The following is a 25,786-nucleotide window of genomic DNA, read 5'->3' as shown; positions in this document are numbered from 1 at the left end:
TCCAATACCTAACCACTACACTACGCTGGCTCTCTTTGCACATGGCCAGGAGCCGAAAAACCTTTTGTCTACATTGCAAGAGTTTACATTGCTACGTTGTTTACACTGCTGTGATTTGTCTTCAAGAAACCTGGCTCACTGCAGATCTTTCTTTTCAGCTACCAGGTGATATCCCGATCCGTCCCCATCACAGCATCCCTCCAGTGGCTGTTGCAGGTATCTTCCTTATGTTTCTTTTTAGATTGTGTACCCTTTGGGGAAAAGGGACCATCTTATTTATGTATTATTTATTTTTCTGTGAAAACGGCTTTGAGAACTTTGGTTGAAGAGCAGTATATGAATATTTGTAGTAGTTGTAGTAGCAGCAGTAGTAGTTATGTGGCCTTACAAAAGGATAGGGTGTTGGGTAGAGGTGGCGGGGTTGCCTTTTTTATCCAGAATTTAAATCTTATGGAAGTACTCTCCCCAGTTACTGAGTTTGAGCTCCTTGCTGTAGATATTTTTTTGGTGAACCTCTTGAATGGATTCGGGTTTTTAATGTTTATGACCCGTGTCACTCTTTGGTCTTGGAATCTTTAAAGTTGTTGTTCCATTAAAGGGCTCTCCATTATGTGGAGAGTTTAATAGTCATAACCCTCTCTGGGGGAGTTGAAACTTGGATTTATATGGGAGGCTTTCAGAGCATGTTTGTGAACATCAAAATTTGGTAGTTTTAAATGATGGCACCCTGACATGGTTTGATTCACATACAGGACTAATGTATGCCAGGTGTCAGCTTTTATTTCATCAAAGTGTGATTAGGAAGTTTTACAGGACTCTTCAGTGGAGAGTGATCATTTCCCTACACTTCTCACGTATCGGAAACAGGGTCTTTTAGAATTTACTTTGGCTTTTTTGGAAAAGCATCCATTGCTTATGGAAGTACAGAGTGGTTTTTGGAGGGGGTTTGGTTGGTGACCGATGTGTGGAAGGCTTTTTGTGTTAGGAGTTTTTTGGTGTCATTGTTTCTTGATATCAAAAAGTCTTATGGTATGGTAAGGTATGGTATGGAATGGTATGGAGGGTTGTTACATAGTTGGGAAGGGGATGCATGGGAGGATTTTTTTATTTTTTATTTTGGTGGATTCACAATTTTTTGACTGATAGATGGATAAAGGTGCTGGTGGGTTTGGTATTTCCAAGTCCTGACCTAGTGGTGAATGGAATCCCACAAGGCACTATTTTGAGCCCCATGTTATTTAGTATTATGGTTAATGATTTCCCCTCATTTTTGCCTGAGAGGCTCTCTATTAGTATGTATGCTGATGATGTCACCTTGTGGGTACAAAGTAAGACTCTTAAAAGGGCAATGGATAAGGTGAATGAGGCCCTGGGAAAGCTGGAGACCTCGAGTGCTTTGTGGGATTTTCGTTTTTATCCTTTAAAATTGGTAGGAATGGTTTTTGAGGGTTTTTTTTTTTTAACCAAGAAGACATTTTCAGGGATCCCCCAATTGTGGTTGTATGGATATTGGGATTGGTGGGAATGAAGAAGCAGATATGTTGGCTAAAGAAGCCTCTGCCCCACCCCCCCAGCCCCACCCATAATGGTCATGTGTACTAAATCATAACATAAGCACATCGTAAGAATGCTGCTGCATCAGACCAAAGGTCCAGCAAGGTGAGAATCCTGTTTCCATTTACCACTTAATTTTAGATTGTTCTTAAATATATTAAAATTAGGCTGTTTTGAATCTAATGATCTTCCTGTATCATTACTGGACTGCTCTTTTGCTGCTTAGATTATCAATGACAGGAAGGCAGGGTAGAAACATGAGTAATAAAAACAAGTCAACAAATTAATGCCTGCATCCACAAGCTGCTCTTGCATAAGAAACTAGGCAGCCTTTCCAGGACGTATGGAAAATGTACTTCTTAAATCTTCTCCCTTTTCTTAACGCTTTCCTACAAGTTTGCCAGAGAGTGTTGCTCCTTTTAAGAAAAAAAAAAAAAATCAGATGTTAGCAGATATCCATTTTGTCTTTACAAAATAAATCACGTTGCCTTGTCAAAGAGGGAACAATAGCAGCAAAGAGAGTTCTTTTTTAATAGAAGCTGTCCATCTCCACTCCTCTTTACGGCAGTCTTGGGACAGGGAAAGGATGCAGTTTCTGCTGGGGCAGCATCCAACAGAGGCTGGCCTCATGCTGGAGGATGGAGCACATTGATGAAATGGAGAAAGATCTATTACCCAAGCTAGCAGCTCCAGCAAAACACCCACAGAGCCACATGGATGTTTCGGATATTGCTAATGTAGCCCAGAATGTTGCATGTAGAATCCAAGGGAAAGCATTGTGGTATGCAATGACAAGGCAGTGGAATGGAATCAGGAATATTAATAGTTTAATGAAACAGAGATAATGTACAAGTGCAGACTGCTTTTCCATAATCTCTTGCTGCTGGCTGTTTGTTAGCCCCGCCTCTACTCCAGGACTGGAATGCAAGTAACTAAAGCCCCATTCAAAAACTGGCCTGGATCAAGGAATGGGTTAACCCAAAACACCACACTGCACAAGAATCTAATTTGCTTTCAAGTTGCCAGAAAGCCATGGCTCATCAGGTGACCTACATGTCCAGTAGCCCACCTGTGAGGCAGGTGCAGGCAGTCAAACTCAAGGTCAGCTCCTGGTTTCAAGGGGCACTCAGAAATCCTCCCATCAAGGTGGTTCTTGAGACGGTGGCTCTGCTGCCACCACTAGGGGCACAGAGGTGGTCTTGGGGATCAGCAGTGGGCCCTCAGCAACTCTCCAAGGATGCTGATTTTTGACGCGATCCCTCCTCAGTGAAGACAGAATGGTGTAGTTTGGGGGCCATTAAAGGTGGCAGAACTGGTGGAAGCCAGATCTGACTTGCAGGGTGCCACATTCAATAGAGAGTCCTGCTGGGAAAGCGCTACTGAAATGAATGAGAGGCATGCGAGGCCAGAAGGGGGGAGCATGTCACCTGAACAGGGGTGTAGCTAGGAGTGAGGGAGCCCGTGTTCGCCCCTCTCCCCAGCAGCCTCTCGGAGTGAGGGAGATTATGAGGCAACTCGCACAAGCAGTGTGAAGCACCATGAGGGCCTGTGTGGGGAAGAGTGGGTCTCCCTACACATGAGCAGGGAGCTTGCCCCAGGCAGCAGGATCAGCCGCCCACACAATTACTAGCTCCGTCACAGAGCTGGTTGGGGCAGTGGAGATCGGGCCTCCTGAGGCATTCAAGGGAGACCGCCCCCCCCCACGCAGGGTTGGAGGATGCGGGTCTCTGTGATCGTGAGGCCCACCTCTTTGTGTAGTATTCACACAAAAACAACACCAGACAGACAGAGCTCTTAACAAAGCATTTCTCCTGAGCAACAAGCACACAGAGTAAAGATAACCGATACAACAGCTTGGCAGATTCAACGTACTCCAGTAGAGTGAAACTGATCTGCAGACTCACTACACATAATTCAAACACATCTAACAAAAACTACATTTCCCAGGTCAGCTGGTGCTTTTTACACCATATATTTTTATTTATTTTATTTTATTTTATTTAAAATATGTCTATACAGCCCAAAACTCACATCTCTGGGTGGTTTGCAATTAAAATCATTTAAAATATTAAAGCAATTAACAATTAAAATCATTTAAAAGATTGAAAGCATTTAAAACCCAGCATTAAAGTTATTTAAAACTATAAATCTAACTATATAGCAGTGCAAGGGGGTACTGAATAGAGGAGCAGGGTTAGATCTCACTTTGCTCACCACTGCTGGAGCACCAGGAAGATAAAGGGGTAGGTGGACAGGCTGGTGCATGGTTGGCGGGGGGTCCCACTTGAGGCTACAGATTCAGAGGACCTGATATGCCTTGTCTGCTTACACAGCCCAGCTCCAGACACTCTACAATCACTACCAGGACATCAGGAGCAAAGACGTACTGAGTCATAACGGAAATTCAGGAGGCACAGTGTACGTCTAACAGCATAAGGCCTCCTCTTTCTGAACCCTACTTGGCAGAAGGAAGGAAGAAAACTGGAGTGGGACCCTACTGATGCTCCAGGAAGGTGTTGGGCAGCAGATGCAGCTGTAAAACTACTGTTTTGCAGCTGCATCTAACTGCTGCTACTCAATGCCCTGTTACATCTGACCTCTTGCTTGGAGAGCTCCTCTGATGTCAAAGAAGTTTTGCTTGACAGCTCCCAGATCTTGCCAGCAAGACAGAGAATCTAGGCCCAAACAGACAGCAGTGGTGGTACCAATGGGATCATTGCTAGGCCTCTTAGGATATCTTAGGAACCTGAGGTGGTATAAAAGTTCCATCTGTGGTGTTCACTCTGAGGCGACTCCTTCACACATGGAACTATTCGCCGCTATCATCAGGTGATGAACACCAATGTGCGAAGCTGTCTAGTTGTCTGCAGTGGCCATATTAAATGTTCCAAGAGTTCTGCTGTGCTTAGACTTTGGGTGTGCTTTGTGGAACCTTGAATTTTACAGTCTCAAGAGCAAAAATAGTTTAAATAAATAAAGCTGGGGAGGGAGGCTGGCAGCTTTTCCTGAATTAGTGATCATTGCCCCAAAGCAGTAACTAGAAAGACGACTCTTCAGTCGGACTGGATCAACTGCCTGGCATCCTTCAAAAGATCAATAGCCTTTGAGAGTACTCTTGATGACAACTGGCTGGGCTGTAATCTCAGCAGGAAGGACAGGAAAGAAGAACAACCAACTGTGAAGGCGTTTGCAAAATTGATGTGTAGAGGTATTGTAGAGAGAGAGGCTCCAATAGGCCCTGCTGGGTTAAGGCTTGCACTTGGTGTATTATAGACTAGATATGGTGAGCTTGCAGCCTGTGGACCATCCATCCCCAACTGAGCCAAATGCCCTTCTGAAAGACCTTCTGACTTGGGCAGGTGGAGAATCATCTAGGGTGGCAGCCCAGAATCTCCTTCAAAGTATGTGGAACCCCCCACCCCGCAATTTTACCCTTCTTTCTCGTAAAGACTGAATGGACATAAATCTGAAATAGGATTACCAAGAAACCTGTTGGTGAGCATTTCAACATGCACTGTCACAGTGTCATGGACCTGAGAGTGTATTATACTGAAAAAGATCCACTCAGGGAGCCATATGGAAGTAGCAGAGTAGGAATTTATCAGGAAATTTGATTGTATTGGACAGGGATTAAACAGAGAGGATGGTTTCCTGAGGATGGATTATACTCTGTGTATTCCTCCATCCCATATGCCACTAGAGAATCAAAAGGCCCATGGGTGGACATGGAGCAGGGTGCAGACTTGTGTTGGCTGGGCTGGCAGGAGAGAAGGAGATTGGGGTCTGGAGGATTGTGGATGCAACAGAGGGAACACGTGGGATGAGCTGAATTAGTCCCTGACCCTGAATCTAATCGGAAAATAATGATAGAGCTGTAAGGCTCACTCAAATATGAGGAGAGCATTATGAACCCCCATACTGAGCAAATATAAATTTTTGCAACCTCTCTAATAGCAATGATTAAATATTGTCCAATATAAATTATTGCATAACAAATATGAACAAAATACCACTGGTTGCCAAAGGGACAACAAACATCCAGCAAATATCCATCAACATAATCCACAGCAGAGTTTTGGGAGGAAATGTGTAGCAGTTCTATCCTAAATGGCATAATTAGCAAAAACCTCGGATGTGTGCAGAACCACCTTCCTTTATCACCAGTTCCATATGAGGGAGACTTGCAGAGTCCAAATGCAGTCAAGCCAGCAAGAAGAAGATAAAATGTGTGTGCTCCTTTTTCTTTTTTGGTATAAAATGTGAAAAAGGACCAGCATGCTTTCAAAACAGAGGAAATGCTTATGCATTATATAGCACAAATACATAATTCATGAGGACGTACAAGAGGCATCTAATTTGCTTTCCAGATGGTGACATTGCAGTAAAGGTGGAAACATTGTTCCAGCACTTTTCCTCTTGCATAAAGAAGTGTTCTTGCTCTCCCCCCCCCCTAATATGTCTCTGCTCTTTTCAGACTGGAGTTGTAGCCCTTAACTGTGAGAATCCAGGTCAAATATTACAAGTCTGAAGCCTCTGAATCTGACTGCAAAATGTCTGGCAAGCATTCCAGAATTTTCTATGATTTTGACAAATGATTCACACTTGCAGGAATAAGCATCACATATTGCTGAACAATCAACATCCTTGCAACAATATTAAATATTGACCTTCTGCACGAAATTGTTTGTATTCTTTAAAACCAGGCTATCTCCATTCTCCTGAGCCATACTCAACACATAAGACAGAGTCTTGAATACTGCAGCTGGGGGGAAACAACAAGTCCTATGATGCAAGGCAGCCATGACCAAAAGAAGCCATGACCAAAAGAGACATCAGTGGCAATTGACTGAAGACAAATTAAGATGACAAATTTACTGAATTACAAAAAAAACCCCCAAGAAGTAGAATGCTAGATGTTACCATCTATATTCTTATTTCTCCAAAATGGGCCATGTGTGGGGACGTGGTAGAGAGGCGGCGATTGGCTGACAGAGTTTGCAAGCAGAAGCACCTGATTGGGCAGTGGGGATTCCATATGCAGATAGGGAGAAGAAGAAGCCTGTGAGAGCAGAAGCACCATGGTGATTGGGCAGTGGGGATTCCATATGCAGATAGGGAGGAGGAGCCTGTGGCACTGTGGTGATTGGGCAGCGGGGATTCCCTATACCGATAAGGAGGAGGAGCCTGTGATGGTTAAGGTCAGTTGGAATGCAACTGTTACTGGTTGGAAGATGTTCTTGATCGTAGAAGGGGAAGGTGGCTGCCGTTGTGTGGATTAAATGAGGAAACAAGATGAACAACATCTGTTAACTCAGGGAGGGAGGGAGAGAGAGAGAAATCATGAAGGGGGGGAGAAAGAGTGGGGAAGAGCGAGTGGAGGAGAGAGAAAGAGAAAAAGAGGGGTGGGGAAGAGAGACAGAAGGAAGGGCAAGGGACGGGCCGCAGCCTGTCAGCAGCCTGAAGGGAATGAGCGGCCATGGCGGTGGCAGCAAGGAAGGGCCCAGTCAACCACTGCTGCTGTTTGGGGCTACCGAGGCCATTGTCAGAGGGAGGCAGGCAGGCAGGCAAGGGACGGGCCTGGGCCTGTCAGCGGCCTGAGGGGAACGAGCGGCCATGGTGGCGGCAGCAGTGAGGAATGGCCAACTCATCAGGAATTCTCCATAGTTTCACTTTTATGTTTGCTGCTTCTTTCCCTTCCTTCAGACCATTTCTGTCTCGCTCCTCCCTCCATGTTATCAAACTACAAAAGATGTTTAATTGATATAGTGCCCTTAAAAGGACAAATCCCTGCCCCGAGAAGTCTGCAATCTACAATCCAATAAAGCAAGGAAATGGAAGCATAATCTACAGCAGAGAGAGAGGTTTTTTAAAAATCCCTGCTCACACTGCAGGACTCAAATTTGGGGATGAGCATCTTGCAATTGCCTTATCCAAATGATTTTCCAGGTAATTAAGAACTCCGTCGGAAGAGAAATTTGGAGGAGGATAATTTTCTGCTTCTGGACCCTCTTTCTTTCATAGGAGCACCTATCAGGTGGGTCAGATCAGAGAGAGCCCCCATTGTCCTACAGCACCCCACATCCAGCAATGGCCAGCCAGGGACCTCTGAGGAGCACAAAGACCACCATTTTAGCATATCTGCTCAATGCACCATAAAACAGAATAACTAAGCCATTCATAACACAGGATTACATGGCCATATGTAACCGGGAAATGCAAGCACTGGGTGTGTTTGATGCTCTAATCCGTTGTTTCCGATGACAAGCTATCATGTCGGTCTGAAGATTATCCTTATTTGATTGCTTGCAAGTATCTACTTTGGGAAGCATGCCGATTCAATTTCCAGTCCCATCAGGAACCAGCTCCGTTTGCTAAAATGCACGATCAGATTTTATCCAGGCAAGTGTGCTGGTTTTGTTCTTTCAATCATCAGCTAGTGTTTTAAGAGGATGTTTCTCTCTCTCTCCTTTGCTGATGTGAAAAGGGAATTATGGGCACCAGAGTCACATCCCTGAATCGCAGCACCTGAATCCTGTTTGAATAATGAGGGAAGACACTGTGAATAGTGGCAGGAACACGCAGGATTATCATTCAGTCTATGCAGGTTTAACAGTACTCATTTATTTAGTGGCCAATTAAATAGTTCTACATATGCAAGGTTACCCAACTCATGCACCTTTGGAGTCCTACAGTGCCCTTGTCCAGGAATTACAGCAGCTCCTCTCCTGTAAGAACTGCGAGCCACATGCACAGCGTCAACAGGTCTCCAAGCAGTGGTTTGATAAGGACTGTGTTAACTCCAAAAAAGCCCTTGTCAATACCTATCAAGTCTATTAATCTAGTTTCGGACTATTGGCCGCACAAAATCTCCTTCAGCAGAAAAGACAGTACAAACTTATGCTGGCTCGTAAGAAAAGAGATGCTATGAAAGATGCATGGATGGGACTTATTCAGGCCATTAGATCCAAGACTCTGCCATGTTCTGGTGGCTTACAAAGCACTCTCCCAGCTATGGTCCAAATCAATTGGACTGTCATATTCACCCAGGGATCTTGGAGAAATACTTTCATGACCTATACAAAGACCCTCCAGTTGCCTACAGAAATTCCCTCTGCACCATTGAGAATACTCTACCTTGGACTCCGGTGTCAACCTGAGAGATCCACAGTCTAGTCACCCAGTTAAGACCAGGGAAGGCCCCAGCTGAGGACCTCGTTCCACTGGAGGCTGTTAAAAATAATCTGGATTGGTGTTCCTCTATCTTTGCATCGCACTTCACTTATATTGACACGAATGGCCAAATTCCCATGGACTGGAAAGGTAGTGATCATTGTCCCTATATTTAAAAAAGGCAAGAAGAATGACCCCGCCAACTACAGACCTATCAGCTTGTTCAATACCATCCACAAGCTTTATGTGAGACACCTATATTGGAAACTTAGGGATTGGAACAAGCGGGCGTCAAGGAGGGTGCTCCACTATCAATCAGTGCCTGGTTCTACAGCATCTTATTGGGAAATACTCTTCCTGAGGGTGACCTCTCTCTATGCCGCCTTTACTGAGCTCAAGGCAGCATTCAACTCCATCTCATGTGTCAAATTATGGGGAAAGTTATTGACCAGTGCCTGTTATACCTTCTTTGGACCCTCCATGTAGACACTTCACTCAAGGTGAGATGTAGCCACCAAGGCCACCTCACAAGAGCTGTACCAACTCAGAAGGCTGTCAAACAAGGATGCATTTTGGCCCCACTCCTCTTCAATTTCTACATCAACTCTATGGTGGGCCAGCTCAGCAACCCAGATTTCCACCCCCCAAAAAGCTCACGGGGAGACTCATTGCCATCCTGTTATATGCGGATGATGCTGCCACCCTCTCAAGGACTCCCATTGGCCTTAGGAGAGCACTGAGGGCCCTACATTGCACTGCAGGGAGAATTGCCTGGAAATCAACTTTCACAAAACTAAAATTATGGCCTTTACCAGGAGGCCCAAGATTCACTCTTGGTGGATTGAGGGACACAAGACTGAGCAAGTTGCACACTTTAAATACTTGGGAGTAGTTTTTCATTCTTGTGGTTCTAGAAAAGCTCATGGAGAACACATGGCTTTAAATGCCCAGAGAAGCTCCTCTGCCATTCTCAAATTCCTGCGGACAAGAGGAGGCCATTATGTACCCACTGCTCTTGAACTGTTCACAGCCAAGTCAATAGCTCAGCTTCTCTATGGTGCTCAGTTGAGCCCTTTCCCCAACATTGTGACACTCTAACTTGTACAGTCTAAAGTCCTGAGGGCAGCACTCCAAGTACCAAGATGTGTCTCCAATGCCACTCTGTGCCTGGAGACAGGCTTGATCAAGTTGGAGGCTAGGGTGTGGGTGGCCATTCTCGGTTATTGGCTCAGACTATCCTATTGCCCAATTGCTCAGGATTTTATATATTTTATATATTTTATATATTTCTATTTTTATGCCTTTTAACCTTCATACAACTTCACCCCCCCCTTAAAGCTTTTTATGTTTTTTATACATTTGTATGACTGCATAGACTATTTTACTATTTTACTATTTACTATTTTTACTATTTCTCAGGTGTGATTCTATTTTTACTATTTTTAGTATTCTTTGTCCTTTTAGTATTATTATGTACCATTTTACATGTAATCACTTTTACCCGCTCTCATTTTAACTTGTAATCACCCTTATACTTTATGCTGGTCTGTGACCGTAATAAAGATTGAGTCTCCATTCAAAATCAGATTGGGTTGGACAAGTCATATCCTACTTAGCAAAGGGGGCAATTCATGCTTGCTGCCACAAGACTAGCTCTCCTCCCTGAAGTCATTTTCTTACCTGCTTTTTTAGATGTTTATGTCCCAGTGCTAATTCTCCACTCATGAAAGCTTTGAGGGTGAGGGAAGAAGAGAGAGACATATGTAAGAGAGTTCACTGGTTTTGCATTCCTTATGAAAGATTCATTCAGCTGCTGTTGGAGAAAGACTGGCTGGCTCATCCAAGGGGATATTCTGTTGACGTGCAAAATATTCTGATCAATGCAAGGCACAATGAACATCTTAGATCTGTACTTTGTGAGCACACCTGGCACCTTTCTTCCACTAGAGGATTCAACAGTCTCTTCCAGCTCTTGCCTTTGCCTTTTGCCACTGCAGACATAGGCAACCTAGTTCTGAACTTGGAACGGGGTGGGGGGGGGGGGAAGACGACATTTGCATGTAATGTGAAACCGGAATTGAAAGGGCCAGAGGCTTCCAAACCTGGATATCCAAATGCAGGACAGTCCTTCCGAACTCTGGTTTCACGTGGAGAGCGACCCAAAGTTCCACTCTCCAACCTCCAGTTTGATCCCTCAAGTTGTAGTGAGTTTTGCCACCCCAACCCGAGATTTAACACAGCCTGCGTTATATCCAAACTCTGTACTGCAGGCTGTGTTCCCTGAAGCTCCTCCCTTTCTCCAGCTGTTATCAGAAAAGAAGGAAGCCCATATAGCCAGTTTCCCCCTCTTCTCTGCAACCTTGCTGACTCCAGAGAGGGTACTCTCCATTATGTCTGAATTTGGATGGGTGACTGGGGTGTGTTAGGGAGTGGAACTGCGAGCTCATTGGACCCATTCAACATTACGTCTGAATATGGAGCGAAAGAGAGAGAGTTGGGTATGGACACAAAGCAGGCAAGTCAAATTGGAAGCAGGAGCACTTCAGGGAAGCCAAATCAGACAAGGTCCCGAGGGTGGAAGAAGTCAATGCTCAGTTGAGGTAAGGTATCTCTTCAGGGCTTCTAGTTTCCAGAAACTAGCTGCATGTTGGCTGATTTGACCTGCAGAGAGAATGGCAGGCTAACATGAGCTGACGAAAACCAAACCGGTGAGCTGTGGTTTTCTACCCCTCAAAATCCCTTAACTGAAGATTTATAATGGAAATGTTGGGAAGGAAATCAAGGTAAGAGGACATACATTAGAGCTGAGCAGGGGCGTCACTAGCATTAGACAAGGGGAGACAGTTGTCTCGGGGCCCCACTACCTCAAGGGCCCCCCCAGAGGCAAGTCACATGATCCCCCACCCACTTCCTCTCGCTGGAGGGAGAGGAAGCAAAATAAATGCAGCAGCCAGCAAACTGGCTGGAAATGAGCTCTGGAATGCTCGCTGGAGAGCTTGCTTGCTGCTGTGTTTATTTCATTTCCTTTCCCTCCAGCGAGGGAGAGGAAGCGAAATAAATGCACCCAGCCAGCAAACACTGGCTGGAAATGAGCTCTGGAGAACTCACTCAGAGCTCTCCAGATCCCAGGCTCACCCTGTGCACATGACATCACGCGCATGGGGCGTCACTGGTGGGGCTGCCGATAGGTAGGACACGGGCTTCAGTTCAGCTGGCTCTGCCAGTGAACCAGGTGCATCTGGGAAGCCCACAAGTGGAGCTAAGAGGGCAGCTGTCCCCTCCAGTTGGTGTGCCCTACCATACCATACCATGTTCAGGGCCATGCCCCCACCCATAATCCTGATTGAAATATGCAGCTATCCCAGGCTATTAATCACTGATAACCCTATCCTTTATGAATGTGTCTAATCTCCTTTTAAAACTGTCTAGATTAATGGCCGTCACCACCAGTGTTCCCTCTAACAGGGATTCCCAGACGTTGACTACAATGCCCAGCATCCCCAGCTGCAATAGCCTTTGCTTGGGGGCTATTATCATTTAATATATGTATGTATGTATTTATTTGATTTCTATACTGCCCTTCCAAAAATGGCTTAGGGAAATAAGAAACAAATAAAATGGCTCCCTGTCCCCAAAGGGCTCACAATCTAAAAAGAAACATAAGAGAGACACCAGCAACAGATACTGGAGGTACTGTGTCGGGGGTGGACAGGGACAGTTACTCTCCCCCTGCTAAATAAAGAGAATCGCCACGTTAAAAGGTGCCTCTTTGCCAAGTTAGCAGGGGTGGAGTTGTAGTCAACAACATCTGAGAATCCCTGTTAGAGAGAATACTGATCACCACATCCAGTAGCAACAAATTCCATTAACTATATATTGTGTAAATAAAGACTTCCTTTTTTCTGGCTTGAAAATCCCAGCACTGAGCTTCAACAGGTGACCCCGGATTCTAATATTATGAGAGAGATATAAAAAATCTCTATCCATTTGAGCCATGCCGTGCATAATTTTATACACCTCTATCATGTGCCCTCTTACTCCCCTTCTTTCTATGCTTAAAAGGTTCGAATTCTTATAGGGAAGTTGCTGTTCTTCATTCTCATAGGGGAGATGCTCCTACTTTCCTGATCATTTTGGTTGCCTGGTTTTTAAAAAGAAATTTGTTCAATTTCCCATGAACATTCTTAGATGCTTCACCTTGGGTGGGATCCTGTCATCCATTCCAAATTTCACATTTAAAAAAACACAAACAGATTTGCTTTGCTTCCATTTCCGAACTAGGAATGCCCCGAGTTGCTGTGCTCTTTCCTCACCTGAGATGTTTGCCTGTCTTTGATGATTTGCAAGTTTGTGCATGGCTTTCTTTCTGAGTAACTTCATTTGGCTATAAGGGACATTTTCTAGCTTGCTCGCTTCCTGTTTTGCTTGTTAAGCTGCTTGTTTAACTAGCTCTGGTGCAGTGGGGAAGGGCAGAGAGACATTTGCATACCTAACTGGTCCCGGCACATGGGTCTCCTGATCCCATGCTTGGATCCTTCATTCATTTACATTTAGCTGCATCAGTTGTGCATGTTTGTGCTCGAGGGCTTCAAGTGCTCCTCAGAACAATCTGCATATTTGGATAATCCCATTGTGCGTTTTGCTGATTCAGGCAGATGCTGTGGGAGCCAGGAGGATTGTTACTTTGTGTTACTTTGTGAAATAAGCTGCTGATTAGAGGATGGAATCTGCATCCTAATTGCAATCCCTTAATTATTACAATCCTTGCAAAAGAAGAGACAGAAATTGCACTGCCTGTTTCATTTCATATTGTTCAAGCAAAGCAGCTCACCAGCTCCCTTCAGGCACATTTGAGAGCCAGAAGTGTTAGGGGGAATGCATAACTAGACAGAACAGAAAATGAAGCCCCTGAAGATAATATATATGTAGCTTTAAGTTTCCTGTTTCTAGCTTTGCTGTTGAAGAAAAAAGATCCAATAGTGATGGGTGGGAATTTGGTTATCTGGAGTAACTAGATTCTAGGCATCCTGTAGATGCCTGAGAAATTGATCCAGACTCCAGATTGCACTTGTGGTGGATTAGGTGCCTAGGGCCAGTTATGATTCATTTATTTATTTTATTTATTTTTACATTTTGTATCCCACTCTTCCACTGAGGAGCCCGGAGCAATGTACATGATTATGGGGCTATTTACATGACAAGAGGGAAGGGTGGGCCAACACACTGTCCCCCCCAGATGAGCAACCAAATGTGGACCACACTACCAGATTATGCACACAGTGCGGCGCTCCAGAGGCTGGGACCATGCATCCCGGCCTCCAGATATCCCACAATGCACCGTGTAACATGCATGGTACATTGGGGGATTCCCCCAGGAGATGGGCACTCTAGGTGCCTGACTCTGTGTCCACTTGGGCTGAATGTAGCCTGAGTGAACACATGCTTCCAGAGTGAACACACGATCCTGAACACACGGGTTAAAGAGCTGGGCTAGGCAGTGTTGCCCTGCTGGGATCAAGCCTGATCCTGGCAGTTCTCATGAACAGCCTAACCCCGGCTGGGATTCCCTAGCCTTGGGTAGGCTGTGCGTGAGAACAGTCTATATGTTTATCCTCACAACAACAGTGATGTAAGATAGGCGCTGGCGGAGAGATATGTGTCTGATCCAGTGTTGCCCAGCGAGTTTCATGGCTGAATAGGGATTTGAACTCTAATCACTACACCACATTGAGGTAATTCACACAACCAAAAACTGTGTTCTACCTGGGTTTGGGAGCTGTGTGTGCTCTCAGTTCTCAGTTGTGTGGAAGCAAGGCAAGAGGAAAACCTGGGTAGAAGTGATTGTGTGGAAGCAAGGTAGGAGGAAAAGTTACCTGGGTTTTCCTACTACCTTGCTTACACATAATCACTTCTCCTACCTTACTTCCACACAACCAAAACTTGGGAGCATTCACAGCTTCCAAACCTGGATTTTTGATTTTTGACCATCACTACATCCTAGGCCCTGGAATAAGGAACTGAACCCAGAACTCTGGTGCAAAGATGGTTCATCTTGGTTCTCTGCCTCTGGGTGATTTGCTCATGCACAAGATCCACCTTTTGGTACAAATGTTTAGTGAGGGAAAAGAGCAAAGACTGTATCTTGTTCCCAGCAGATATTTGGCAAAGCTGGGGTTTCAGTTGTGGCAGGGGACTCGAGGTAGGCAAGATTCTTCAATGTGGTTTCTGTCTTTTACATGAATGGGCTATGCGCCTGCGCAGAGACCTTGTCGGAACCTTCCCCTGTCGCTCTGCTCCAAGGAGTTCTGGCAGAGAACTCTGCTCCAAGGAGTTTGTGTCATGCCGCAGGAGTGGGGTGGGAGCTCCAATTCATCCCCAGAGTCTTCCACCTTATCTCTGGATTAGGTATCGTTGACTCCAGAGACGTGGTACAGACTGCAAGATCTTTCTAATGGAATGATCTAGCTGATTAAATTGACTCAGCTTTGCAGCTCTAAAAAACATTTAGCTGGCCTACCTTTGAGATTACATTCATTGTAGCTTTTCTTTACTAGTTTAAGTTCTTTCATGTTTCCTTCTATATCGCAGAAAGGCACCCTTAGAAAAGCATCTAAGTGGCTTTTTATTTATCAAAGTGATGCATTTCAACAGTGCATCAGACGTTTTGGTCCTTTGCAACATTTGTTCACATTTGACTGACTGATTTAAAAGGCAGATAATTAATCCACAAATAAATCTTGGGTTGACTTGACAATTAAAAAACCAAAAACAAAACAGCAACAAACCTCTTATGCACACTTGCAAGGAAGTCATATGAAGCCGTTGAGATAAGTTACATATTTGCTTCAAGAGGAAATTATGCAGGCTGCAAGCCCATGAAAAGCTTCCCATGAGAGAGAAGACCGTAAGACATGCAAATGCCTGTGAAAAAACTCTTGGCAAGAAATCTTAGCTAGAAAGTCCTCCAGTATTTTGTTCCTCTGGCTAAGCAGCTGCTCACAGATGATGGAAGAACAGACTCAAGTCTCAGGCGCAATAATTAGGACATTCCCACATGAAGGGGAAGGAAAACAGACCCCTCCCTTTGGTGCCGAAGTAGCACCAGTAACCATCGCCCAGGGTGTAAGTTCACAGACGGAGGGAAGATTTGCTAAAAACTGATCAATGTTCTTTTTCAAAATCTAGAGGGTTTACTTTTGCAACTTTCAAAGCATCAGCTAATTCCTCAGCATCGGAGCAAAAACAAGTTTCATAAAGATGTCCTTCCTGAATCAAACCAAAAAGCCATTTCCAGTAGTGGCCAAAGAGATGCTTCTGGGAAGCCCACATATAGGGTAGGGAGCCATGGCTTTCTCCTGTTACTGGCTGCCCATCAACTGGGGGATGGGGCCATTTCTTACTAGTAGAGCTTCTGTTTTTCATGCAGAAGGTCCCAGGTTCAACCCTTGGCAGCAGCTCTGTATAAAGGAGAGGAAAGATTGTGCCGTTGAGTCATAGGGCTGGGGAAATCCCTTGTCCAAAACTGACTGGAAACCTGCCAGTCAGTACAGACAATGCTGAGCGAGACTCCCTGGCATTTAGAGGTAGAGCTGGGAGACACCTCCTGCCTGAAGCCTTGGAGAATTGTTGCCACTCAGTATAGACAATGCCAAGCTTGATGGGCGAATGGTCTGACTCGATATAAGGCAGCTTCCTATGTGAAAACAAAGCTTCTGAAGAGGGAAGATGAACACTTCATGTAGCTATAATGCTGAATAGCCATTAATTAATTAATTAGCTTCATTAATAGATGAGCTTCCCATAAACTTACCTGATACAGGAGAATCCCATTATTTGTTGGGGTTCCATTCCTTGGGGGGGGGGTAGATAGTGAATCTGCAAATAACAGGGCATTAGGGCAATGGGAATGGGGGGGTAGGTTCTGAGACACATACAATCGACTGAAAATCAGCCCCAAATGGCGGGTTTTGCCCCGTCCCCCCAATCGCCCCCAAATGGCCCCTCAAAATTCCCTACTGTCACCCACAGTGCCGAAAACACCTGAAAATCACTTGAAAATAGAGTTTTTGCCTTGTTTTTGAGCCATAAAATGACTCCTGATCTCTCTGGCAGTCAAAATGGCGGCTGGAAATGACCTCCGAGGTCATTCCCATGTATACTATATGATACCATATATAAAATATGATAAATAAATAAATATGCTGAGGTCTATGCTACTGTGGATATGCAAAACCATGAGTGCTGGACCCGTGATTAACGAGGTCCTCCTGTAATATATATTATCGTAGTGAGTTCCATAAGTTATGCATAGTATGAAAAACTACTCTCTCTGTTTTGCCTGGAATCTGTTGCCAGTCCGGGGCAGTCCTTCCATAAGGTAAGGTGAGGCAATTGCCTCCAACAGCAGATTACTTGGTTCTGGTAGGATGGCACACTGCCTTCCATATTGATGACACTTCAGTCCAAACCTCCTGATGATCTCTCCCAGCTGTTTCATGTAGATGTTAATCAGTATGGAGGGCAAAATTGAGCCTTGCGGGACTCCATAGGCCAAAGTCCAAGGAGTCGAGTAGAAGTCCCCCAGCACCACCATCTGGAACCTCCCCCCAAGAAAAGTCTGGAACCACTCTAATGCACTCCCTCCCCAGTCCCTATACCTGAGAGGATAGGGATTGGATACCATGGCTGATGGTATTGAATGCCGCTGAGAGGTCAGCAGAACCAACAAGGACACACTCCCCTTGTCTAGTTCCCGACATAGGTCATCCATCAGGGCAACCAAGGCAGTTTCAGTCTCAAAACCAGGATGAAAGCGAGATTGAAAAGGGTCATCCAGGACCCTTTGCAGCTGCACAGCCACCACATGCTCTATCATCTTGCTTAAGAAGGGAAGATTTGAAACAGGCTGATATTTATCAAGGTTGGTGGAATCAAGGGAGGAATCAAGGATGATAGAAATGAAACCTCCATGTTCAAAGACAGACCACCTCAGAAGATCAGATGGGAACATAAAACTGTGGAAACCTTTGGCTTGTGGACTTCCAGTTGGTGCAACTTGTTTGGCCATTGTGGGAAACAGGAAGTTGTACTTGATGCCCCTTTCATCAAAAGTACAACAGGAAAAGTACAACAGGAAGTTGAAGTTGTACTTGATGCCCCTTTTGTCAGGCCCTTCTGAAGTTCATATGGTTTGCCTCAAATCCAACAACCTGAATAGTAAATGCCGCCCCACTGAAATGTAAGCTGACTCGTGTGAGCAGCATGATGGGTATTTATAGAAAAAACCCATCACACACGGACACACTCAAAACAACACTTGCCATGAGCTTCCATTCCGTTTGCACTCCAGGGACCCAGAGATGAAGAGGAAAGAAGAAATGACTCTATGAAGGTTTGTTAAGCATTGGAGAGGCTTTAAAATATTTACACATGGGTTTGCCCATCAACCAGCAGCTCTGTGTGAGCACGATAAACCGGGGCTTTGGAGAAGGTCACTGAACATGGCCAGCTTTATCGCCAGGGACGGGGAACTCATCAGGATAAAATAAGAACTGACCCAGAGCTGTTTCATCCGATCATGAAGTGACCTCAGCCTGAACCTTCTGATGTTTGCAAAGACATGGTGTGTGTGTGTGTGTGTGTGTGTGTGTGTGTTGCAACTGGGGGAAGTTGTGCGCTCTTTGATTGCATGTCTTGTTTCAAAATGAGCTGATGTAGAACTTGGAGACATGGATGAAGCCATTCAAGATATTGAGGCTCCACACATGCTCCTCACGACCGCAAAAACACGGTTAACGGAGTTAGCGCTCTGTTAACCTCGTTTAAGGGCAGGGATTCCCAGGCAGGCTAGCCACCAAGGAACCACTGGGCTCACGGGTGAGCCCGGTGGTTCCAACTATCACTGGAAAGCTGGCTAAGCCCCCTTAGCCCACTTTCCCGTGATCGTGGGAGTAGCCTCTTATAGGCTAGTCATTAGGAGGAATCTCCTCTCCTTAACTGTGAGAGCTGTAAGACAGTAAAACCGTCTGAGGCTGTTCTCACATGCAGGCAAAACTGGGCTAAGGAATCCCAGCGTGTGAGAACCGCCAGGAGCTGCTCGGCTTCCAGTAGCAGCACAGCAGCAAAACCGCTTAGGGAGCCTCCCTGAAAAACAAGGTTAAGCTCTCATTTTTGACCTAACTTTTGACCCTTGGTCTTGTTTTCCCGATCATCTGTGGGGAGGTAAGCTTTTTGAGGCTTCCTCCCTGCTCACCCTCTTGCCCTTACTCATTGGTTGTGAGAAAGGGCTCAGTCTGCCTCCTTTAGAGATACTGAGGGGCTGGACAGCCATCTGTCAGGCATGTAGCAGTTCCCTGCCCTGAGCAGAGAATGAGGCTTCTCTCACGATTAGTGAGAAACCACCTCGTAGTGGATCATTTCCCTCTTTGCCGTTATTCACAGGGCCAGCTGGTGTCCTCTGGTATTTGTTCTGATCACATTCAGGTTTGCCTCCCAACGATGTAAATAGTCCCTGTTGAGCTAATTTGGGCTGACACTCAGGTGACCTCCACAGCAACCGTCTGTGACTGTGCGTGAAATGTGAGTTCTTATATTCACTGCTGACTGCCCTTGGCTCTAACCTCCATAATTGCTCTTCATTCTCTCAGTGAGATCATGAAGCCAGAGATCTTTCCCCTGAAACTGGCTCTGCCTCTCGGGGCCTGTTGAGTTGGTCTCCCCAGAATGTGTTCCACTGGCTCTTGGTGTTTCAGCTGTCTCTTGTTGGTTCTCTGCCACTGGTCAATTTCTTCACTTACATGAGAATTTCATATCAATTCTCTCACTTTTCCATCTCACGAGAGGCTTGCATGCAGTGGCATACAAGACTTGGAAAACAAACCATATGAAAGTAGATTCAAAGCCATCAGAGCAGCTGAAGAAGGCGGAAGTCAAAATGTCTTGCCCATTATATTTCTGTTTAGTTGATCAAAAATAAATCTATACTATTCTTTTGATTAAGCTTCTGGAACCCAGATAATACTTGAATGCAGCTTCACGCAATTTTATATAGAAAATAAAATAGTAATATGAAATATAAAAAATGTATATGTAAAATGCTTTTATGGAGGCATACATCTTTTAAACTCCAGCCGCCCCCCCAATCTCTTGTGTTTCTTTCTCTCATACTCAAAAGCCACTAAGCAAGAGCGGGGAAAGCACCAATACAGTTGAGAAAAAAAAAAACCCAACCACATATATGCTGATGGGGTCTGAGCTGTCAGTGACTGAACAGGAGAAAGATATTGAGGTCTTGGTGGACAGCTCATTGAAAGTGCTGACTCAGTGCGTGTCAGCAATGAGAAAGGCCAACTCCATACTAGGATCATTAGCAAGGGGATTGAAAATGCAAATGCTAATATTATCGTGCCCTTATACTAATCTATGGTGTGGTCAGATTTTTAGAATACTGCATGCCGTTCTGGTCACCATATCTTAAGAGGAACACTGTAGAACTGGAAAAGGTGCAGAAGGAAACCAAGATGATCAGGGACCTAGAGCACTTTTCTTATGAGGCAAGGCTATAACACCTGGGGCTTTTTAATTTGGAAAAGAGGCAACTACAGGGAGACATAATAGAGGTGTATGCAATTATGCATGGAGTAGAGAAAGTGAGCAGAGATAAATTTTTCTCCCTGTCACAATACTAGAACCAGGGGTCATCCCATGAAACTGAAGGCCGGGAATTTTAGGACCAACGCAAGGAAACACCTTTTCACACAGTGCATAATTAAAATGTGGAATTCTCTGCCACGGGAAGTGGTGATGGCCAGTAGCTTGGATAGCTTTAAAATAAATTCCTGGACAACAGGTCTATCAATGGCTACTAGTCTGGTGGCTATAGGCCACCTCCAGCCTCTGAGGCAAGATGCCTCTCAATACCAGTTGCAGGGCAGCAACAACAAGAGAGAGGGCATGCACATACCTCTTGCCTGTGGGCTCCCCAGTGGCATCTGGTGGGCCACTGTGTGAAACAGGATACTGGAATGGATGGGCCACCTTGGGCTTGATCCAGCAGGGTCGCTCTTATGTTCTTACGTAAAGGGGATGATTGTTGCTGCTAGCAGGGTTGGAGAGTGGACTAGCTTACCCTGCTACAAATGCTGTATGACTGCCCTAAATCAAATACTCCTTGGCTTAAATCTGCAAGATGAAAACAAGCTTCAAAAGCACTGGAGTACAAGAGCAAACTTTAAAAAAACAAAAACCCTTCTCTCTCTTTGGGCCCATTAATACACATTTCATAACACTTTTCGGGGTTTTAATCCATATTGTCATTCAGAACAATCCCTAGTTGTGCAAAGTTCCCCCTGCCCTTTAAAATTCTGACTGATAACAATTAAGGGCACCCCCCCCCCAATCCTCTAAAATGGCTTTCAAAAGAAGATTTGCAAAGGTCAGGAACAAATAAATGTCTCTTTAAATTTCCCCCAATCTGATTGTGAGTATTTGGCAGGTTGGGGGGAGGGATGATCTATTTAGGGCAATATGGAATTAAATGGGGCGGGGGGACTCTTGTAATGCACAGTGACTGCTGAATCTCAGGAAATAGAGGGCATCTGATATGGTTTTAGATGAATCATCGATGGGAGGGGGGAAACCATGGACATTAAAACCTTTGAGAATAATGGGGGTTTGTAAAGAAAGCAAAGAGGTAGGTGTTGGGAAATAATTCAGACTCATGGAGAACTCAGGGGCAATTGTGCTTCACTAATGGGGCTAGGAAGAGGCAACACCCCCCCCCGCTTCATGAGAGGATAAAAACATAAGGAAGGTCTGCTGAATCAGGCTAAGGAACCAGCTAACCCAGCCCCCTGCTCCCCAGAGTGTCCAGTCAGATGCCCCAATGGGAGTCCCACAGGCAGGGCAGAAAGGCAGTGGCCTTCCCAGATGTTGCTCCCCCAGCAATGGGCATTCAGAGATATACTGCTTCTGTACATGGAGGATCCATTACTAACTCTCATAGCAAAGAACATACAACTGCTGGCCCAAAGGTCTATGTAGAACCATGGGGTTCCCAGACTGTTCCCATCCAGGCACTATCAAAACCCCCGAGTTCCTTAGCTTCAGCAAGGTGGTTGCATCATGTGGCTTCAAGACACATTTTTAATGGAAAATGAACTATGGAATGCGCTGCCACTGGATGTGGTGATGGCCACCAATCTAGATGGTTTTTAAACAGGATCAGACAAATTTATGGAGGATAGGGCTATCAAAGGCGACTCCCCTAGAAAGCTGTATATTCCCATCATAATTAATGCAGGGGCGGGGCATGCCCCTCAACAACACCAGCTGTTAGGGAACACCAGCAGGAGGGGCATTACCCTCTTTCCCCCACTTGTGGGCTTCCCAGATGCACCTGGGCCCACTGAGTGAAACAGGATGCGGGGATCCAGCAGGACTTTTCTCATGTCTTTTCTCTTGAGATTAAACCATGCAGCAAGCTCAAAGGCTGGGGCTTTATAGGGCCTGATAGCCAGCGATTGGTCCTTGGGTGTCAGCTGGCTGTGGCAAGTACTACAGCCTAGAGGGCACTCTCAGAGCCCAGTCTGCCAGACCTGCTGTGCAGAGTGAGAGCAGCCCAGGAGCTCGGATATCTGCACCTCCACTGGAGACCTCTCCATGGTGCATAACAGAATCTTCTAGTTTGGATTCAGGGACATCTGTCCAAGCCTGACTTGGAGAAACATGTTATATTTCCAAAGATTCTTCCTGTTGTGTATTTGCAAACTCACCTAGAAGTTAACTTTTTAAAAAAGCGCTGTCCTACTATCAGCAATAATTATTTCTAATTTAAATTCTGTCTGCTCAGCAAGCCGCCTTCCAAGGCTGGCTGTTGGCCAGAGCTCGTCTTTGACTGAAGATCCTTTACATACAGCCGGCATAGGAGGGAAAAATATAGAGCTCTCCGTTGTGAATCATTAGGGCCAGGATTTGGGGAGGGCATCAGGAGCTCTGCCTTCCGATGCAGACTTCCGGATTTGTTTATTAATAGGACTCTTCTCCTTCTCAGTTCTGTGATTCAAATGTCAAGCGGCAGCTCAAGACCCCCAAAAAGGCAAGCGGATCGATTTTTCATTCCTTGCATTTATTTGAAGCGGACCTATGAATCAAAAAATAGAAGTCTTACATGGGAGTATTTTCTGACTTGGGAATGATTACCTACACCTCTTATCGATGGTTCCATACCTCCCCAGACATTCTCATTAATAAGGCATATGGGAGGGATTCATTTCATGACATAATAGGTTATTGATCAATTGGTGGTTTTGATAGCCAAGGTTGTGTCTTGCATGCAGAGTGGGAGAGAGCACAGAAGCTGGACATCCATCTTGGTTGCACATGCTCAGAGGCACTCATAAATTCTGACCTGTCCCAACAGAGAAAAAGATATTGGCTTTTGTCAACTCTTGAGTAGAGATGTACAAAGAAATATGATGAAAAGGAGACATGACAGAGGTTTGTAAAGTTATGAATGGCTTGGAATGAGGGACATTTTTCACCCTCTTGGGAGAAGACTAGCGCTAGGGATTGCTTGATGAAGGGACAGACAAATTTAAGTCCTTCACACAGTGCATGAATTCACCCCCCCACTTTAAAAATAAATAAAATGTATATGTTTAGAATGTTCATTATAACAATGTGAACAGTACTGACAGCTAACATAAAACATTTCAGCTAAGCATTGGGTTGCCAAGTAATCTGTGGAACTCACTGCCACAAGATGGGGTGATGGGTGATGGCTTTAAAGGGAAATTAGACACATTCATGAAGAAAGAGAGGTCTACCAATGGCTACTAGTCATGATGGAAATACAAAGCCTACTTACTCAGATGCAGTAGACCACTGAATAGTGAGCATTGGGGGGCAAAGGATGGGGAAATGCTATCGTCTTTCAGTCTGGCTTGTGGACTTCCTGGAGGCAGCTTTTGGAAACAGGATGCAGGTCTTACTGCATCTTTGGTTTGATCCCGCAGAGTTTATGACCCTAAGAAGAATGTTCTGCAAGATCATAGGAGTCCCTTCCACAATATATGGTATAGGCCACTAACTTAGGTGACTTTTAAAAAGAAGTGGATAAATTCATGAAGGCAGCTAGGCCTATCAATGACCCTTAGCCATGATGGCTAAATGGAACCTTCATGTTCTGAAGCAGTGTATCTTTGAGTACCAGTTTATGGGAAATGAAAACAGACAGGTGGTGCAGGACATCTAGTGGTGTCATTGGGGACATTGGGGATGTCTAGTGGTGTCATTGTTCAGCTCCCTAGAGGCATCTGGTTGGACTAAGTGGTCTTACTGAACTCACTCTCCTCCCCTCCCTTCCGGAATAAAATTCCCTCTTTTTGAGTGTGTATGATATGCTTTGCAGGGTTCCTTTGTGGAAAATGCATGTCTGCTTTGAATTCCTTTCCCTGGGAGGCTCTGTCAGGCTATATGGAGACAATCAGATGCTGTGCTTTTATTATGAAAGCCATATTTTCACATTTGCCTAGGAGCTAAACTGCTCTAATGGAGGGGACTGGATTTGGGTGTCGGACATAAAACAGAAGAGCAAACCTCCTGGGCGTGAGAGATAAGGCACCCACATCCCTCAAGAACAGAGGCTGTGGGACATGGAACAATATATTATTAAAACATCTGAGCTGACACAGATTAGACAATGCAGATGCCTTTCCTGCATCTTACAGCAAATTGCCTTCATATATATTTGAAACTACATCCCATTCGGCTTTATGCTGTTAAATGGCTTCACTGAACTATGAAGCCCATCCAGAAAATTCATGTTCAGTTTTATAATTGTTTTCGGATGTTTCCAAACAGAATGAACAATACTAAGAAAAAATCCTGCTCTCTGTTCATTTCTTTACAGCCTGATCCTCTATACTCAGGCTTCTCGAAGTTGGGTCTCCAGATACTGCTGGACTACAACTCCCATCATCCTCAGGTTTAATAGCCAAAGGCCCTTGAGGGCCATCTAGTAGTCCGGCATCATCTGGGGAACCAAGGTTGAGAACCCCTATTTTAGGAAAACATTCGTCTCCCTCTCTAGTAATACTAGAACCTGGGGTCATTCAGAGGAGTTGGCTGGTGATAAATTCGGAACAGGCAAAAGACACTACCTCATACAAACTATGTAACTCCCTGCCACAAGATATGGTGATAGAGACTAGCTTAGGTGACTTTAAAGGAGAATCTGACAAATTCATAGGGGATTGCAAAATAAACACAACCTAGTCTAACTCCAGCGTGTGAAAGACAGATTTTTGAATCACAGTCCTCATCCCTTTACAAGCAAGTGCCTGTTTGCCAACTATATTAGTCACATCTCCAGTCACCATGGAGGCGCCTGAGGCTTTTCCTCTATCGGCCCTGCCTACTCTTTTGCCCTCAACAAGAAAGACAGACATTTTGTCAAAGCAAAAATGTGGTTTTTCTCCGTAAGTGCCCCAAGCCATTTGGATTTATTCATGCAACATTTTAGCATTTTCTTCTCTATTTGAATTCTGGTATTTGCATGTGCTTCCCCATCAGCATCTTCCTGTTTTGTTCCTGTTCAGTTGCTGGAGACACATCAGTTGAATAGCAACCCGGTGAGTCATCAGCGCTCATTTAAATCTGTGCACCATCTCAAGCAACAGGACTGGCACTTCAGGTGGACAACAGGAGAGGAGAGCTGATCTTGGGGTAGCCAGTATGAATTGCCCCCTTTCCTAAGCAGGATCTGCCTTGGTTTGAATTTGGAGGGGAGACTTCATGTGAGCATTGTCTGTTGTAAGATCTTCCCCTTAGAGGAAGGGCCATAGCTCAATGGAAGAGCATCTGCTGTGTATGCAGAAGGTCCCTGGCAGCATTTCCAGATATGACTGGAGAGACTCCTGCCTGAAGAGCCAGTGTGGTGTTGTGGTTAGAGTGCTGGACTAGGACTGGGGAGACCTGAGTTCTAATCCCCATTCAGCTATGAGACTTGCTGGGTGACTCTGGGGCAGTAACTTCTCTCTCAGCCTAACCTACTTCACAGGGT

The 25,786-nt window shown here is 45.1% G+C and overlaps 1 protein-coding gene across 6 annotated transcripts in view; it reads left to right on the top strand.

The window, feature by feature from the left end:
• CACNA1H (calcium voltage-gated channel subunit alpha1 H) overlaps positions 1-25,786 on the top strand; it is a 485,794-nt gene that overhangs the window by 13,781 nt on the left and 446,227 nt on the right. For all 6 annotated transcript variants that reach the window (XM_053276619.1, XM_053276620.1, XM_053276616.1 and 3 more), the window contains exon 3: positions 159-216. In XM_053276619.1, coding sequence (XP_053132594.1) covers positions 159-216 — 58 coding nt within the window. The remainder of the gene's footprint in view (positions 1-158; positions 217-25,786) is intronic.

This window comes from Hemicordylus capensis, chromosome 13 (genome assembly GCF_027244095.1).
Source record: "Hemicordylus capensis ecotype Gifberg chromosome 13, rHemCap1.1.pri, whole genome shotgun sequence".
NCBI classification, from domain to species: Eukaryota; Metazoa; Chordata; class Lepidosauria; order Squamata; family Cordylidae; genus Hemicordylus; species Hemicordylus capensis.
Note: the sequence above shows the minus strand (reverse complement) of the source record. Positions and strands in the feature narration are given on the sequence as shown.